Source organism: Engraulis encrasicolus, chromosome 23 (assembly GCF_034702125.1).
Source record: "Engraulis encrasicolus isolate BLACKSEA-1 chromosome 23, IST_EnEncr_1.0, whole genome shotgun sequence".
Classification (NCBI taxonomy): Eukaryota; Metazoa; Chordata; class Actinopteri; order Clupeiformes; family Engraulidae; genus Engraulis; species Engraulis encrasicolus.
The window spans coordinates 22,856,226-22,875,465 of record NC_085879.1 but is presented as its reverse complement, the minus strand read 5'-3'; the positions used below and the strand labels follow the sequence as shown (position 1 = coordinate 22,875,465).

At 43.5% G+C, this 19,240-nt stretch overlaps 2 protein-coding genes across 2 annotated transcripts; one reads left to right on the top strand and one right to left on the bottom strand.

Moving 5' to 3' along the window:
• Positions 1–2,349: 2,349 nt before the first annotated feature.
• Positions 2,350–10,221, bottom strand: mcee (methylmalonyl CoA epimerase). The gene is made up of 4 exons (XM_063190475.1): positions 10,062–10,221; positions 6,431–6,639; positions 5,818–5,979; positions 2,350–4,308 (listed from the first exon to the last, which is right to left on the bottom strand). Exons 1-4 carry the CDS (start codon positions 10,087–10,089, stop codon positions 4,156–4,158), a joined length of 552 nt encoding a protein of 183 aa, XP_063046545.1. The 5' UTR covers positions 10,090–10,221; the 3' UTR covers positions 2,350–4,155.
• Positions 10,222–10,320: 99 nt separating this feature from the next.
• On the top strand, positions 10,321–18,958 carry mphosph10 (M-phase phosphoprotein 10 (U3 small nucleolar ribonucleoprotein)). The gene is made up of 12 exons (XM_063190312.1): positions 10,321–10,423; positions 11,072–11,273; positions 11,904–12,416; positions 12,681–12,850; positions 13,592–13,787; positions 14,232–14,373; positions 15,112–15,179; positions 15,487–15,624; positions 16,925–17,035; positions 17,364–17,471; positions 17,829–18,068; positions 18,633–18,958. Exons 1-12 carry the CDS (start codon positions 10,338–10,340, stop codon positions 18,783–18,785), a joined length of 2,127 nt encoding a protein of 708 aa, XP_063046382.1. The 5' UTR covers positions 10,321–10,337; the 3' UTR covers positions 18,786–18,958.
• The last annotated feature ends 282 nt before the right edge of the window (positions 18,959–19,240 follow it).

Genomic DNA, 19,240 nt, shown 5'->3' with positions numbered 1-19,240 from the left:
GGCTTGCCAATGGCTAATTTCCCATAGATAAGTGCTATTTTAAAAGATGGCCAGAAATATAAAATATAATCATAAGCAGTGACTCCGTGGATGTGGGGGTGTTATAATGAGTATTTAAGTTACCCCAGTGCTAATTAATCTTTCACTGTGACGGGAAAGCCTGAATAAGAGAGATGAGACGTCTTGCAAACACCAAAAGAAAGTCAAGTTGCTTAAGCTATTACTCAGGGACTCCTTTGTGCTCACAGGCCATAATATAGAAATGACAAACAATGCTAAGAAAGCCTTAGCATTTCTTTTTAGTTGCCATTCTTTCTGTGTAAAAGAAGCAAAATGTGTACCATTGTACAAGGAAAAATGTAACCTGCCAACACATATGAAAATAAGAATACCTTCAGAGATGCTTCCTTCAAATGTTCAAACAGCCTTGTGATTGATGGCGGCAAACAACACGTCCACTTTGGTTCCAAGATATTGACGTGATTGATCACTTTTATTTCTATTTTCATGGGGTTGGTGGACACGGTAGACTTCTTCTGAATTTAAAAATATTTTACTAGGCATAGAACATTTTTATTATACAGCCGAGGCAATATTTTTTCATTGGGCGGTTTAATGCACCCTAATCAACAGGCCTTACAAACACACACCCTCCCACACACGCACGCACACACACGCATACACTTGGACCAAGAGCTGTTGTGGTGTAGGTGTTGTCGTGTCAATCGCCAAGTTGACTTGCGTCCAGGGTTTGCACACACACAGGCATGCGCGTGCGCACACACACACACACACACACACACACCAGCTGCAGGTGGGTTGATTACACCTCAAAGAGGCCAAATGATTGACGTGTCCCAACGGGATGATTCTTCACAACAGCTCCAGGGAGACTGGAGAGAGAGAGAGAGAGAGAGAGACAGAGAGAGAGAGAGAGAGAGAGAGAGAGAGAGAGAGAGAGAGAGAGGAGAGAGAGAGAGAGAGAGAGAGAGAGAGAGGTGGAGGAGGGACAGAGAGAGAGAGAGAGAGAGAGAGAGAGAGAGAGAGAGAGAGAGAGAGAGAGAGAGAGAGAGAGAGAGAGAGAGAGAGAGAGACAGACAGACAGACAGACGGAAAGGCACCACGGAGGCTGCACACCAACAAACCATTTCCCCTGCATTTGAAAACACAAACAGAAGTCACAAGTCTGTCTGTGTGTCTCGTCCATTTTCAAATGTCAAGAAAAAGATTAACTCCAGTCCCTTGCTTTCAGAGAGAGAGAGAAAAAAACAAAACAAAAAAACCCAAAAAAAACAAATCGGAGACGGGAAGGGAAGAAGAGCGGCTTTCGTATGTTAATGTGAGAATGGGAACAAAAACGACACTTGGAAAAACTTGGAATCGACACACAAGTCAGTCCAAGGAAGCCAGGCAGGAGTCCAACACCCCCACAAACTAACTAACTGACTAATCGCCTTTCTCTGCAGGAGAGGAAAAAACTGAGAGAGAGAGAGAGAGCGAGAGAGAGAGAGAGAGAGAGAGAGAGAGAGAGAGAGAGAGAGAGAGAGAGCGAGAGAGAGAGAGAGAAAGCATGACATGAATTAGTGACATAGAGCCATACAGCGTAGACAAGAGAGAGCTAGTGAGGAAAGAGAAGGATGGAAGGAAGTCAGTGATATGAAGGAGTGAAACAGAGGCAAGAGTAAAGGAGATGAAGGAGTGAAGGACAGAAGGGAGTAAATTATGAAAAGAGAGGAAGAGGAGGAGTGAAATACGGAGGAGTGAAAGAGAGGAGAGAGTGAAAAAGAGAGCAAGAGTGACCGAGAGAATGGAAGTGTTGGCGGAGGAAGAGGGAAGGGGGCGATCACAGCTCTTTGTCAGCTGGCTTAGAGACACACACACACACACACTTGGAGACACTAGAGAGGGGAGATGGAGCTTCAGCTGTTCATGCCCAATATCACACATGGTGCGTACACACACACACACACACACACACACACACACACACACACACACACACACACACACACACACACACACACACACACACACACACACACACACACACACACACACGCACAAACAAAACACACACACACACACACACACAGCCAGATGGAGAGTCACAGTCTGTCTGCTCAACACCACCAGCACCAGATGAGAAGCAGCGTGGTGATTAAACTCTCCACCACACACACACACTTAAATAATCATCGTTATACAAGGATAAATAACGGATTAAAAGCATTGGTATGCATACAGAAAGCATAAAGACAGAAGAACCACTATTACATCACAGCTAAAGCGTAATCCTATAAAACGAGGAACTGTTTATCTAACAGAAGGAATAATCAAATGAACAAAAGGTGATTTTTGATTCATTTATTTCACAGAAATTCTCCATCTCAAAATTCCCTTTGTTGATTCAACAAATCAACATGTTAAAAAGTCTCTCTGTTAGGCATGTATGTGTGTGGGTTGGTTTGTGCGTGCGTGTGTGTGTTGTGGTTATTGCCAGGGACATGCTTGCTGCGCATCGATATTCCACCGTATGCATGCATCTTCATACCTTGTGCTAGGTGTTTGACATAAAATACGCATGGCAACACTTTCGCACACATATCCTGTGGCAAGCATGTCCCGGGCCTATGGCCAGAAGAATATACAAAGGGACTGCCCATCATAGTCCGCAACGAGTTGTTGGAGGACAATTTGAACAGTTAAGTCTTTAAGGCAATTGACACTGGCGTATTATGAATAATTCCAAAATATGAAGAAAAGAAGATACAACAGAACAAACACAGTAAAACAAAGATCAAATCAAACACCTGTGTGTGTGTGTGTGTGTGTGTGTGTGTGTGTGTGTGTGTGTGTGTGTGTGTGTGTGTGTGTGTGTGTGTGTGTGTGTGTGTGTGTGTGTGTGTGTGTGTGTGTGTGTGTGTGTGTGTTTTAACCCTTGCTTTAACAATATATAATATTTAATGGTGGAGGAACTAGGGATGGCGAAAATGTAAAAATATCTTAACCGGTTACTGAGACTCATTAACCGGTGGTTAACCGGTTAACCGGCAATCTTAAATGATATAACGTTCGCGTGCCTGATAGGCACAGCACTGAATTTTTAACATTTTATTTTTCACATAAGCCTTTCTTTTTGCTGCTCAGACAGGACCTGTCATGTCCAGCCAGTGTCGCCAGATGGAAAATGCTGAATTATCGTACCAAAACCTCAAAATTATAGTTTTTGGGGGCCTTTTGGGAGGAAATTATTATTAGAATTAGTATTACCGGTTAACCGGTGGTAGAAACCGGTTAACCGGTTATCGTTGATTCGGTCGACTATCGGTTAACCGGTTACCGGTTAACATCCCTAGCAGGAACTAGAGGGTCCACAATGGGCTACAAAAGACAGACCGAACGGGTCAAAGAAAACATCCCCCACACCAACAAACAAACAAAAAAGCTCTGTTGCATGTTTTCTTGGCTCTTTCCTTCACAAATGATTTTTGACTTTGACAGTTGAACTGAAGTCAGTCTGTATTTGTGAACTTGAACGCTAAATTGAGACCACTGAAGAGCTATTGGGCCTCTGTACAGCAGTCCATAGAAAGTTTGTTTTTCCCAATACGAGATTTAATTGATCTGATTAAACCTGATAACATTTCCAAGTAAGTCACACATCCCTTAAGACGCCTTAGCTGTCTAACTGTATTCTGCTGGCAGAACAAAAGCCAAGAGACTGCCATTCAAGGAAATGTACCACTTGCCCATGGTTAACTTATTCAGATACTACATGTCAGATACTACTGAGGTGTTCCGAGTAGGAGGTTTGAGATGTAGCCAAGAAGGTGCAATTAACTGTGTGAATTGTAGGCTTCTTAACTCAATTGATACCAATGATGCTCAAGTACGTAATTTTGGATACTAACTTTCAGTACCAATGATGTTTCAGCGCATCAATTCAGTTTTTATGGTGTGGCATACATCAACACCACTGGTGTATTATGAAAGAGAAACCACTTACTCAGCATTTACCTCATTTGGCTAGTCAATAAACCAAATACTCGGAATAAATCCCCTTTGCTTTTCATTGACCTCTAACTATTGGGCAGAGATGTTCTGTAGAGTTCTGGGTCAACAATGACAGGCACTGGGATGGGTGTTATGGGTGGACTATGCCTCCTCCAGTTCCACCAGGACCCCATCGCAGTCTTTGGGGTGCAGGAACATGACTGGTTTGCCGTGCGCCCCTATCCGCGGCTCTGCAGACAGCATGCGGATGTTCTTGGCCTTCAGAGCCAAAATGGCCGCCTTAATGTCATCAACCTGCGGCACACGAGAGAGAGAGAGAGAGAGAGAGACAAGCATCAAGGCATCAAACGGTGCCACACACAACAGGGAAATAGAGCTTCATTACTATAGGCTACTGCTTTGCATCAGAGGTAGAGGTTATCGGGTAAGACTTTACTTTATGGATTGCTAATAAGGCGGTAATTTTGTGTTAATTTCATAGTTATTTCATAGTTATTTCAGGATAATAACTGTTTGTTTTTAGTAACTACAGCAAAATAACCATACAGTTTCCAGTGCATTGTGTGTGTGTGTGTGTGTGTGTGTGTGTGTGTGTGTGTGTGTGTGTGTGTGTGTGTGTGTGTGTGTGTGTGTGTGTGTGTGTGTGTGTGTGTGTGTGTGTGAACAAAGTGTCACCGTGCTGCGAGTCATCAGGGTGTCACCACAATGCACTGGAAACTGTATGGTTATTTTGCTGTTACTAAAAACAAACAGTTATTACCCTGAAATAACTATGAAATAACTATAAAATGAACATGAAATTACCACCTTATTAGCGATCCGTAAAGTAAAGTGTTACCGGTTATCGCATATATCACAACAGTGACACCATGCAACATTTACCGCATTTACATGCATCCTCGATGACTGAGGTACCGATTATGATGCTGTCCCTCCACACTGCTCTCCTGGAGTGCCTGTTGGACTGGTCACTTTACATTACACTTAGCTGCCGCTTTCATCCAAAGTGACTTACAGGTAATACAGGGTATTGTTTACAGTCCCTGGAGCAGTGTGGGGATAGGTGCCTCGCTCAAGGGCACCTCAGCCACAAAAGGAGGAATGGAATGGAAAGGTGGGATTCGAACCTGCAACCTTGTGATCTAAAGCCCATCTCCCTAACCATTAGGCCACCTTTGGCCATTTGCACTGTGATATGCAATATAATGTAATATTGAAATATACAAATCTATACTGATGTACCTCTATGCAGATGTGGTGCATAATCATCATCATCATCATCATCATCATTCTCATCATCACCATTGACTGCGCATGATGTACCTCTTTACAGACAAGGTGCATTATCAACATCATCATCATCATCATCATCATCATCATCATCATCATCATCATCATCGTCACTGAATGTGTATGATGTAGGCCTACCTCTATGCAAATATGGTGCATCATCATCACCAATGACTGCATTATGAACCTCTATGAAGATGTGGAGCATAATAAATTAATCATCATCATCATCATCATTGTGTATGATGTACCTCTATACAGATGTGGTGAATCATCATCATCATTGTCACCACCATTGACTGTGTATGATGTTCCTCTTTGCAGACAAGGTGCATTATCAACATCAACATCATCATCATCATTATCATCGTCACTGAATGTGTATGATGTACCTCTATGCAGATATGGTGCATCATCATGAGCACCAACCATATTCATCACCATGGACTGTGTATGATATACCTCTTTACAGATGCAGTGCATCATCATTAGCATTAACTGTGTATGTTGTACCTCTATGCAGATGTGGTGCATGCCGCCGGACTTGTTCTTCTGCAGGAAGCCGGCTATGGGGCTCTTCTCCCCCAGCGGGTGCAGCAGCTCCAGCTTGGTGTTGCCCAGCTCCACAAACACCGTGTACACGCCATGCTCCGGCAGGGGCTCAGTGGCACTGACCTGGGCACACCAAGATGCAAGATTCAAGAGAGTTATGGTCATTGTTGGGAAAGGCAATGCATTTAGGTATGAATGAATCAACAACAACTACAATGTGTAGTAGGAATTTGTAGTTTTAACTGCTATAGTAAGATAAAAAGTGCCAATCGCGTTTGACTACAGCCCAATATTCAAGAGGTGTATCGTCAATGTCAGAAGAGGCAACAGAATTGTGGATGGAGCAAAAATAAAAACAACAATGTGTAGTTTGATTTCCAGTTTAAAGTGACATTACAAGATATGAAAAAAGTCAAGCGCAACCACGGTTTGACTCGTACAGTCCAATCAACCAAACAACCAATCACTCAAACACTCAAATGAATTAGCTCACCATCCCCCTAAATAGCACTACAAAAATGCCAACAAATGACCTGGTGTAAAAAAAATTAATAAGTTTAATCATTGTCAGCACCTTGGCCCCCAGGACATCCCGGTAGAGAGCGGTGGCCTTTTCCAGGTCTGGCACGGCGATGGCCACGTGGTTCAGCCTGCCCAGCTTCCAGACCGACGAGGGCACCCCCTGACGAAGCCGGGAGGATGAGGAGAGGGCTCTGAGAGGTGGAACGGTGAGAGGTGGGGCTGCTAGGCTGCGAACAGTGAGGCACCTGGACACACCTTTCACTGTATGTATGAATGAAAGCAAAGTGGGTCATTTCACGTGAAATCAGACACTTTGGGACCCGACCGACCCGGATTTCAATCATACTTGGTGTGCCTTTTCAGTAGCAAGGTAGCACCCCAGAACTGCATTGGTTTGAATCTGACACTAATATTAAGGGAGAAACAGACTAGGAAAGGTTCACATGTGAGGGTAGGACACTATACATTCAGCCTTGGATATATCAGTCAGTGTTAGTCACAAAAAGATGCCTGTGGTGTTGTTTGAAAGCTCTTTTCTGGCTCTACATAGTACACAATCACCTTGGAATACAACTACTCTCAGAATATGAATTATGATAAATTGAAAAATTAAAAATTGAATATCTAAAAAACTCATATTTTAAAATGGCCAGTTCCTTGTCCAAACGTAGTCGGCAATGTCATGAGCAGCACCTAAAATGCTGGTGTTCGGTTTGTTATTCATTTCAGAGAGAAGTTGACTCACAAATATGGCATCATACAGACAACTTACTAATAATATGGTAATACCATAGTAGCATCACATGACAAAACAAAAACAAAACAAAAATGGTCAGTGTCCATGGTCCCAGGTTTCAGAAACTAAGGCAGATGTCCATTTATACACACCAAATGATGATATGTGAATGTTTGAACATTCCTTCGCTGTGTACCTGTGCCATCTTCCCTTTACCGTACTTTAAAGAGATAATCAATGGCTACACTCTCATTTTGTACTCTACCAGTGCATTTGAAGCAGCAGCTGTGTCTTTTGTAGATAATGTATAAGTACGCCCCGTTGCAGTTACAGGTTCCACTACCAGAAGCACATCCTGATGATCCATGACAGTCTATCTGGTCTGAAGGGAAAAGTGAAGGATGGAGATGGCCCATGAGGATGCAGGAAGTTCAGTTTCACCTCTCCAGTGCTCGGCATACATTCCTCAGCACATGCTAGCCACCAGTTGCAAATTATATACAGCTACAACATACCCTTTGATGCTTGAAAATGTAACACATTCCTTTACTGAGCTCACTCTTTCAACTCTGCCTTCTCTGAATGCTCAAAATGGCCTAACTTCCACCGTGTCCATTGACAATGGGCAGAAGCTGTGTAGTTTTTGAGTACCTGGAATAGTTCTTGCAGATTCAAACCTTTTCAACAGGTTCTCAGCTTCATGATGGTACATCTCTGTTGCGGCAAACTGGCAATGGATGTTCTTGACATTATCCTTGACAAATTCAAACAGTTGGTATGGCGTTATAATTTAATTGTCAATAGGACGTTGCAGACTTGCTCGTGCAGCAAGCCATTTAACTGTCCCTCCAAAGCCATCACATGGACCTTTGCCATGTGATGTGGCAAAAAAGTGCCACTCTGCAGGTATGTGAAAATCTGCCTCGTGGTGGCACAAATTTGTTGTAATTTTAAGGTTCTTATATTGTGCAGGAAGTCTGCAACGTCCTATTGACAATTAAATTGTAACGCCATACCAACTGTTTGAATTTGTCAAGGATAATGTCAAGAACATCCATTGCCAGTTTGCCACAACAGAGATGTACCATCATGAAGCTGAGAACTTGTTGAAACGGTTTGAATCTGCAAGAACTATTCCAGGTACTCAAAAACTACACAGCTTCTGCCCATTGTCAATGGACACAGTGGAAGAGAAGGCCATTTGAGCATTCAGAGAAGGCAGGGGAGTTGAAAGAGTGAGCTCAGTAAAGGAATGTGTTACATTTTCAAGCATCAAAGGGTATGTTGTAGCTGTATATGATGGCAAACTGGTGGCTAGCATGTGCTGAGGAATGTTATGCGAGCACTGGAGAGGTGAAACTGAACTTCCTGCATCCTCATGGGCCATCTCCATCCTTCACTTTTCCCTTCAGACCAGATAGACTGTCATGGATCATCAGGATGTGCTTCTGGTAGTGGAACCTGTAACTGCAACGGGACGTACTTATACATTATCTACAAAAGACACAGCTGCTGCTTCAAATGCACTGATAGAGTACAAAATGAGAGTGTAGCCATTGATTATCTCTTTAAAGTACGGTAAAGGGAAGATGGCACAGGTACACAGCGAAGGAATGTTCAAACATTCACATATCATCATTTGGTGTGTATAAATGGACATCTGCCTTAGTTTCTAAAACCTGGGACCATGGACACTGACCATTTTTGTTTTGTTTTTGTTTTGTCATGTGATGCTACTATGGTATTACCATATTATTAGTAAGTGGTCTGTATGATGCCATATTTGTGAGTCAACTTCTCTCTGAAATGAATAACAAACCGAACACCAGCATTTAAGGTGCTGCTCATGACATTGCCGGCTACGTTTGGACAAGGAACTGGCCATTTTAAAATATGAGTTTTTTAGATATTCAATTTTTAATTTTTCAATTTATCATAATTCATATTCTGAGAGTAGTTGTATTCCAAGGTGATTGTGTGTAATATGTAGAGCCAGAAAAGAGCTTTCAAATAACACCACAGGCATCTTTTTGTGACTAACACTGACTGATATATCCAAGGCTGAATGTATAGTGTCCTACCCTCACATGTGAACCTTTCCTAGTCTGTTTCTCCCTTAATATTAGTGTCAGATTCAAACCAATGCAGTTCTGGGGTGCTACCTTGCTACTGAAAAGGCACACCAAGTATGATCGAAATCCGGGTCGGTCTGGTCCCAAAGTGTCTGATTTCACGTGAAATGACCCAAGTACACATAATTGTTATGTTATAAAAAGGTATGCATATGTACTTTTAAGTTCACCACACAAACAGAGCACAGACACTATACTACTAGTACACACAGTCAGGGCCACTAACAGCTTTGGCCGCCTAGATGGGCCACCTGAAAGAACAACATTTCCCTCTCTCCCTGGGCCAGGGACAAATTACCCCTTTCTCCCTCCCTGTCGGCTTCCCTGCACACAGTAACTAACATATATGTAGAAGTTCAAACTAACACACCTGCTTAGTACAATCCTACCCATCACCAAGCTTGTCCCAGAGCGACACCTACTGTTGAGAAACATTAACGCAGCAGAAACATTTGGTGGCCAAGAAGTCATTCTGTATTTCATGTGAGATTTTTAGTCAAATCTCTAGTCTAGGGTTTACAACGGAAATCATAAACAGCTTCACCACTTCAGTACAAAACTACAACAACATGGGTTGTTGTCAACATCAGTCAGTGGTGTTCTACACTTGATGTTGTAAGTTGTAATGTAACATGACGTGGTAGTGCTACTAGCCGTCAAAATAAACGCACACAGTGACAGCAAACACCCAAACAACAGCAAACGATAGCCTAACTGATTATGCACCTTCGTCAAAACATACGGGTCCACTCCATAACATTGAGATAAATTATTTGCAAAGTTGTATGTAAAGATTGTTATTTGAGGTACCTTACCTGCAACCTTCAGCAAGGAAGACGCCATGTTTCTTTTATCAAAACAATAATTTTACGCCAAGTGGCAGGAATGCGTCCAATAGAACCGGCTTATATTAATGTATCTATCCAAACAAGAAAGTACGCGTTGTTTTAAAACATAAAATGCCGACAAATCTAAATGGAATGACACTTGTGTCCGAACGTCTGCACGCCTGGCGAAGAAAGGTTCCTACCATCACCACTTTCCGGGGACAATATTTACTGTTACACACTGTGTCCCACGTGAGGAAAACGATGGCGACAGGGGATACAGGGAACACGTTGGAGAGCTGTTTGAGCATTTTAAACGCCAAAACAGCCCACCCAGAACAATTTCTAAGGTATCGATGATACGACTATCGGGATAATATAATTTATTCCGAACAACCCCAATAAGGAATAGAGATGTTGCCTGTTTACCGGTGTCAACGATTGCAGTTAGCCATGCTGCTGCAGTTCAGTACTGGCTAAAGTAGCTACATATGCATTACGTGTTAGTTACCAGTTTGTAGCTTGTGTGTTTCTGAAACTTGGCGTTAAATATTGGGCTTCGTTCAATGACATGGCCAAGTCGTTGTGTTGTGTCAGCTTGATGGTACTTTATTGACACTGTTCGTTAAAACGCTGTAGGCCTAGATTTGAAAGCAATTAAACTTGTGTGTTGCCTTCTTGGGTCATTGTATGCATTATTTTCCATTATTATCTTCTCCTGTGTTGCATGTACTAGTCAATGCAGTCATTGTCGGTGAATGACATTATAATGCATGTTGCATGTTTTGCTGTTGTTTGTGGAGATGGCATTTCAGGTACTGACTTCAGTTGATGGGACACCATGTCAACACTGTCTAGGATGTCATTCTCCTAACTTGGATTTTCACTCCAAACCCCAAACTAACATTGCACGCTGCATGATGTTATTGTTATGCTTATTGTTCTGGCTGTCATATACTTTTAAAATACATGTGGTCTTTCTACCTTGTTTTCCCCAGTCTCCAAGATGCTCTGGCAACAGACTTTACAGGCCTCAGCAAGACCCTGTACGACCTGCACAAGACCCAGCTGCAGCAGACCCTTCTGAGCGGCCTCACCGGGAGCCCACTGGACCAGCTGGTGGTGGAGAACTTTGACGAAGAACAGATATGGCAAGAACTGGAGCTCCAGAACTCGCCGGCACTCACACGCTTCCAGGAGGTATTTCCTTGCCGTGTGTGTGTGTGTGTGTGTGTCCGGTCCTTACCCCTCTCCCTTGTTTGTGGTGTGTAGGCATGTCCCCCCTCCTTCTCTCTATCACTTTGCCCTGTCTTCTTTTCTTAGATCCAGACGGAGCTGCCAACCAATTACCCCCAACTTTGTTGTGTGGCCATAAAACCTTTTTATACAAGTATATATTATCTTATAATTTTACTTAAGAGTCAAATGAATACCAGCCATTGACCAATAACTCATGTTTCCTTCTCGTGTCTTGTTCGATATCTTTGTGAATCGGTCATTTGTGACTGGAGCCATGTTTTAATGTTGTACAAGAAGTGTGTGAGTGGAGGTGCAAAACGCACACCAGAAACAGAGGTGCTGGCAACCAGAAAATACAATTGCAGGAGGAGAGAAGTGCCGCACACTCACAAGTTAAATAAACAGTTTTTAATGTGACAACGTTTCGGCCTGTCTGCCTTCAAGGCCGACAGGCCGAAACGTTGTCACATTAAAAACTGTTTATTTAACTTGTGAGTGTGCGGCACTTCTCTCCTCCTGCAAATACAAGAAGTGTGTAACAGACAATTAAGTTTTATTCTTTATGTTATGTATTGTTTTTTATGATCATAGGTGGTGAGTCAGGTGACAGCAGACCAAGGGGTCAGCATCCTAGAGGAGATGGAGGAGGAGGAGGAGGATGGTGGTGATGGAGGACTTGATGGGGAGGGTGATGAAGACGATGCTGAAGACAAGGAAATGGATGATGATGATGATGATGAAGATGACGAGGAAGAAAGGGGCGATTCAAAACCTGGAGTTGGCGATGAGGAGGATGACGAAGAAGGTTTTTCAGATCAGGACTCGGACTTGGACTTTGACGTGGACGCACTGGAGAAGAAAGCCAAACAGAAGAAGAGCCAGAAAACCGGTGCCGGGCCCAAAGGCAAGTGGGCCGAGCCTTCGGAGGTGGACGATAAGTTCTTCAAGCTGTCAGACATGGAGGCCTTCCTGGACGACATGGACCGGCGAGAGGAGAAGGGTGAGGACACTGGAGAAGACATCGACTACTTCCAGGACCTTGCGTCTGGAGACGAGGAGGAGGGGTTTGACTTTGACAAGCCCTCTGTGTCAAAAAAACAACAGGTAAGCTTGGATTTTTAGATTTGATGTTTTGCCACTGACTGACATTATACATTAGGTTAGTGATGAAGAAAAATTGGAAACTGATTCGTACTGTATATTTGTGTGCGTTTGTGTGCGTGCTATGTAGCCTTGACTATGCCTATATAGCCGTCTTTTCCACACTGTGTTTTATCACCAGTTCTTTCCCTTTGACCTTACCACACCACATGCTTGAGTCAACAATTGCATTGTAATAAATGATTTTCTTTTGATGTTTTGTAACAGAAACAGAAAAGCTCGCGGAACCTGAAGTACAAAGACTACTTTGACGCTTCGGAGGGAATGCCGGAGAAGACGGGAGATGAGGATGAGGACGAGGACGAGGAAGGAGAGGAGGATGAAGATGAGGGGGAGTTTGGAGACGATATGGATGAGGAGGACTTTGATGAGGAAGCGTAAGTCAAGTGGAAAGGACATATTCATTCCAATTCCAACCCAAAGACGTTGGATATTTACTCCCTCATATTTTTACTCGCTTATGCATACAAACACAAACACACACACACACACACACACACCCTTGTGTATTGGTGCTTTCCATTATGATAACTATCGTCCACCCTTGTGCTTGTGGCTCTGTGATGACATTGGCGACAGAAGTTCAATTCAATATTTCGCAAAAGGGCAATTCAACGATCATTTTCTCATTTGCTCAGCATGTTGAGTGGGGGAAAGGTCCCCCCAAACTGGTTGTGGTTAGGCTGACAGCAGGGAAACTTTGTTTATTTATTTGTTAGTCCACGGTAACACACCGTCGGCGAAGAGTGCGGGCACAAGTACACGTCGAGGACGGTATTTAAGGTAATGGAATGTAAAGAGGCTGCCCCCTTGCACAGGTGAGGCATAAATGTAATATGTTCGGGTGCAGCGTGCACTTGTGTGCTGTGCCACAATGACAATGGGAGTTGGAGTTTCCCAGTGAAGCTTTCACTTTCAAGTGTTCCAGCAATGCCTAAGACTGTGGGGAGAGTACAAGCAATGTAATTTAGCAAGCAATTGTTTTCCAGCTTCTGAGTTACAACTATTTCAACTTTACATGACTAGCACACACACACACACACACACACACACACACACAGGGAAGACATTGATTAATATGTGGCGTTTGCCGCTCTCTGTCCCCTTTTCCTGCACAGGGAGGATATTGATGAGGAGGAGAGCAGGAAGGCCAGAGACGCCCTTCGAAGAGTGACCTTTGACCTCCCAGAAGAAGAGGAAGAGGAAGAGGAGGAGGAGAGCGAGGGAGAGGACATGCAGGACATCCTGGGAGGGAAATCTCCGAAGGCGGATAAACAAGAGCCCAAGTCCTCGTTTGAGAAACGACAGGACAAGGTGTGGTTTTAAGTGTCTCCATCATATTGCGTTTTTTTCATCAAATATTGGCGGTATCTCAAAGTCAAGGATCCTGGCCTTGCTAGGACGTGAACCGCCCATTGATTGGATACTCTGAAGTGAACTCTACGGAGTATCCAGTCATTGGGCTTTTTCATGTCCTGTCAAGGCCAGCATCCTTGACTTTGAGATACGGCCATTGACTGTGTGTTTGTGTCTGTGTGTGATTCAGTTAGTAAGTGAGTGAGAAAAGGAACAAGATGCAAACATTTTGTGTGACTGGCCATTGACAAGGTGATTGTTTGATGGGGTCCTCCTAATATCGTTATCCTAAATAATGTTGTGATTGGCTGCTGGAGGTGTTCTGGTTACTAATCTTGCTTTGTAATTGGACAATAAGACTTGTTTGGTTGCTAATCTGACTTTCTGATTGGCTGTCGGTAGATGGCGGAGCGCATCAGTGAGCTGGAGGAAGCGGCGCTGGAGGAGAAACCATGGCAACTGACGGGAGAGGTGACGGCCCAGACACGACCAGAGAACAGCCTGCTGGAGGAAGACATGGCCTTTGACCAAGCCAGCAGAATGGGTACAAGAGAGAGAGAGAGAGAGCGAGCATGCGTGCGTGCAAGTTCGTTCGTTTGTTTGTTCGTTCAACCAGGCTAGGAAAACGGTTGTTTGTGTCTTTTTCTGACACCGTCTTTAGAGTCTCTCTACTACATTTTGAAAAGGTGTAAACCCAAAACGAAATTAAACTAGAAGCACTCAGAGAGCACAGACCTCCGCCAAGGAAGCTGCTTGATACATTTGACCATGTTACACCCTAGGTCTCTCTGCCTTGTTTTTATGCTGTTCCCGCAATTCAATTTCTGGTCACTATGGGGCGTCTAGATGGTGAAGAATCTTTTGAAAAGTCCTGGTTCCGGTTCGTGAACCGGATCACCACCAGAATTTAATCACTTGTTCCTTGGGTCATTACTAACAGCTCCACAAAGCTGCGTCCAAATCAGTTGATTAGTTTTTGAGTTATCCTGCTGACAGAATCTTTTAAAAAGTCCTGGTTCCGGTTCGTGATCCGGATCACCACCAGAATTTAATCACTTGTTCCTTGGGTCATTATCAACAAACCCACAAAGTGTCGTCTAAATCTGTCGATAAGTTTTTGAGTTATGCTGCTGACAGACAGACAGACAAACAAACAAACAGACAGACAGACAAACCAACGCAATCCTTGGCGGAGGTAAATGAAGGTTATTTCTACCCATGAACTAGGCTGACAGCGTGTTTCGTCCACGTTGTGTGTGTGCGTGTGCGTACGTTCTTCTAGCCCCTGCGATCACGGAGGAGACGACGATGAACTTGGAAGAAATCATCAAGCAGAGGATCAAGGACCAGGTAAGTGATGTTCAGAAAGGGTTGATTGACGTTGACATCGCCAGTGACACCATGACCTCCGCCACATGAAACAAATAAACAAATATGTGAACATTGTAAAACAAGTATGTGAACATTATAAGTTGCTCTGGGGAAAAAAAGTGTTTGCTGACTGATAAAATGTGAACTTTTTTTGTTTTTACATTTGAAACAGTTAAACATTGCAACACCATCAAGTGATCCAAAGGAAATTTAATCTACAGGTGTTTAATTGTGTGTGTGTGTGTGTGTGTGTGTGTGTGTGTGTGTGTGTGTGTGTGTGTTGCAGGTGTTTGATGACGTGGTTCGTAAGGAGAAGCCTAAGGAGGACATCTTTGAGTATAAGAAGCGTCTGACCCTGGACCACGAGAAGAGCAAACTCAGCCTGGCAGAGGTGTACGAGCAGGAGTATGTCAAACTCACAGAGGTAAGGCCAAAGTCGGTCTCATGAACATAGTCTGAATTTGTACAGAAACACTACAGCAGTGGTTCTCTTTTTTTTTAATAAACAACACCTGGACATCATCATAAGCCTGTAAATGCCGCCTTGACCTTATCATAAGCCTGCCAATGCCCCCCTTAGTATTAAAAAATGAAATGGACTAAATACTCCACAGTGGTAGCTATACACCTCCCCCTTTTAGCCATACCTTTCTTAATGCCCCCTAGGGCTCCCCAACGCCCCCTGGGGGGCTGTAGCGCCCCTGTTGAGAACACTAGGGTCGAAAGTTCTCAGGGGAGTGTTCAAGAACCTGCTCAGCTGTAAATCAGGATAAGTTAAGTTTGGGGCAGAGGTAAAGCGTCTAATGCCATGTCAAGACTAAGAGCGAACTACGCTGCCTGGTAGCGTGGGTAGCAGAAGAAGTTTCGCCTTGAATCACATAACGGCTCTGGCTTGACAGCCTGGGACATTCAGAGATATGAACTTTCCGATTGGTTGTCGCCGACCAGCGTCAGAGCGAATTCGCCTGCGATTAGATTGAGTTTAATCGTCGGTCGCTCAAGAAGCTTCGCTCCTGGCGAATTCGCTTTGGCAGCGCAGGTCGCGTGCCCTCCATAGAGAAATAATGACTTCCGTCGCTTCGTTCGCTCCGTTCGCTCCTGGTCTGTACACGGCATAATAGGACAGCATGGATTCCTCATTTTCATGACTAATGGCACTTTTCTACATACAACCAGGCTGTGACGTGCTGTGTTGTGTTGAGATCAGTAGTGGTGTTCAGGTTTTTGACGTTACATAGAATTAAGTAGGCTAGTTGACTAATTGGAGGCCAACAGATATCTTTGTCATGAAGTGGCCTATCAAAAGTAATGCAGTGTCACACGAAAGACAATTTGTTCATAGTTGATTGGGTGGCCGCCATTTTTGGTTTTGTATCCATTCACCGTTGCGGGGGGAGCTGGCGCTCAGCTCGGTAAAGCCAGGCGAAAAAAGTAGTTCTGTTTTTTGAGCTGTGCAGTGTGGTTCTTGCCTAATCCTAAAGCAATAAAGTGTGGCTGATTCGTTTACCCTCCAGGTGTGATTAGGCTCAGGAGCAGAAGGCTACATTTGACAATTGCTAGATAATTCTAATAACTTGGTTATGATGATATCTGGTACATTTATACAGTAAAGGTAAACAGGGATTTCATGATGATATGGTTCTGACTGCAGCATTTATTTATTCATTCATTTGTTTATCATCAGGAGAAGATACTTATTCATTTATTTGTGTGTTTATTTTTAGGAGAAGACTGAGGAGGAGGAGAACCCCGCCCACAAGGAGATCCAGAAGATGATGGACGTCCTCTTCCTGAAACTAGACGCCCTGTCCAACTTCCACTTCACACCCAAACCAGTAAGCAGCTTTCTGTTTATTGAACTGCTTCTATGCTTCTATGACTGCTGTGGCCATACCGGGGTTTCATTATTTGACAGAACACAGATGGTTGAAATGCTTTGGTCAGTTTTTGTTGCCTTAAATAAGTAAAAAATAATGAAACAGGAGTACCACTTTTTTGATGTTTGGCACTCACAATAACTGTTTTGAAGAAGACTTGGATCCTTGCAGGGCCTCCGTTCTCCTTTAACCTGTAATTGTCCTCATCTGTCTAAGATATGCTTACAAATCTGTAAAAATCTACTTCTGTGACGCACTGTAATTGTCTTCATCTGTGTCTCTGCAGGCCATTCCTGAGGTGAAGGTGGTCTCCAACCTGCCCTCTATCGCCATGGAGGAGGTGGCACCCGTCAGCGCCAGCGATGCCACCCTGCTGGCACCAGAGGAGATCAAGGTTGGCATGGTTACCTTCTCTTTATCTCTATCTCTCCCTTTCACTCTCTCAAACGCATACACCTACATCTACATCACCTATATCTATTGGAAATCGTCTGTCTGTCATGAGAACATGGACTTCAGTGGCAATTCAACAGGCTATGATGCAAAGGTCCTTCAACTAGCACCTGTCATTTTCTTGAAGTGTTTCCCATAAATTGAAACATGCCACCCCAGTGTTCACACTTGGAATCTTTTTCTTAAACTATCTGAGAATATCAGCTTGAGCTGACTTCATTATGACACACACACACACACACACACACACCTCCCATACGTCTTGACACCTCTTAATCTCTTCTTTTCCTCTCCTCAGGACAAGAACAAGGCGGGAGACGCGGTGGGCGCCACAGAGAAGACGGCGACGGATAAGAAGCGCGAGAGGAGGAAGAAGAAGAAGCTGAAGCACCTGAAGCTGGTGGAGAAGGAGAAGAGGATGAAGTTGAAGGCAGCAGCAGGAGGAGGAGGAGGAGGGGAGAACCAGAAGGTCTCCAAGGCACAGGCGGCTGACACACTCAAGAAGCTCACCAAGGGAGGGAAAGCCAAGATACTCACGGTGAGGACAGGCAGTGTTTGTTTTTCACATGGCTTGTGTTGGTGTACTTATTGGTCGGTCTCCTGTCTCTCATCTCCTTCTCCTTTAACCCATTTTAGCCTGATGACTCGTGTATGTTGTTTGACCTTTGGTGCCTGGAGACACATACACGCTGCATTCAGGCTCTTGAGATTTTAGGGTTTTTATAAAATAAAAATGTGGGCATGTTACAGCTGAATGTACACATTCTAATGGATGATGAGGGTCTTAGGGTTTAAATGCAACTAATTTCATGTTTTCATGTGCACCAGAGGCTAAGATATTTAGGTTTTTATAAGCTGAGGGCAACTTTCTCAACAAGGGTTTAGGCATTCAGCAGGTGTTTTTTGAAGGTGCTTTAGGCATCAATGGGTTAATGCAACATTTGTCCTTTCATATAAAATAACTAAACTGTGTGCAAAAGTTCTGGGATTCATGCACAGCTTCAAGGTGCTGGTAAATGCAGGATTGACCAATTCAAAGCCTAACAAGTGTGCAGTAAATTTTATTCTTTTGAATAACTTTGTTGTGTTTTTGCTTTTACAGAACGACGGCATGGACAAGGCTCTGCGCTCGTCCCAGGCCTTCTTCTCCCAGCTGCAGGACCAGGTCAAGTCCCAGATAAAAGGCTCCAAGGACCAGAACAAGAAGAAGAAGAAAAACGACCAGGAGCTTAATTCCAGCAAGCTCAAGTTATAGCCCAGAGACTCATGATCTAAACTAAATTTTCTGGATTTTTATTATTCACATGTACAGTTTTTTTTGTTTTTGTTTCGTTTTCCTCAATGTTATTCAGATAACTTTATTACCTATGTGTGTGTACAGTATGCACACTTGTTATTTGAGATTAAAGCGGAATCATGATTTGTAAATTTGGTTGATTTATTTTGCATTTCATCACTTCTTGCCTCACTGACTGCTAATAGTTCCAAAAACGGTCACCTGGGGGAGCTGTTGAATAGTTTTGTTCTGCATTGCATTTGGCAGATGCTTTTTAACCAAAGCATAATCATCACCAACAACACTAGCAGACATGAAGTGCACGGGAAATATACAGAACAGAATGTTCTGGTCTGCATATATATGCATATTGCAAACACTATTCAGAAGCAAGAGGCTGATTTCTGCTATAAAAACCCATCTATGCAGAAACG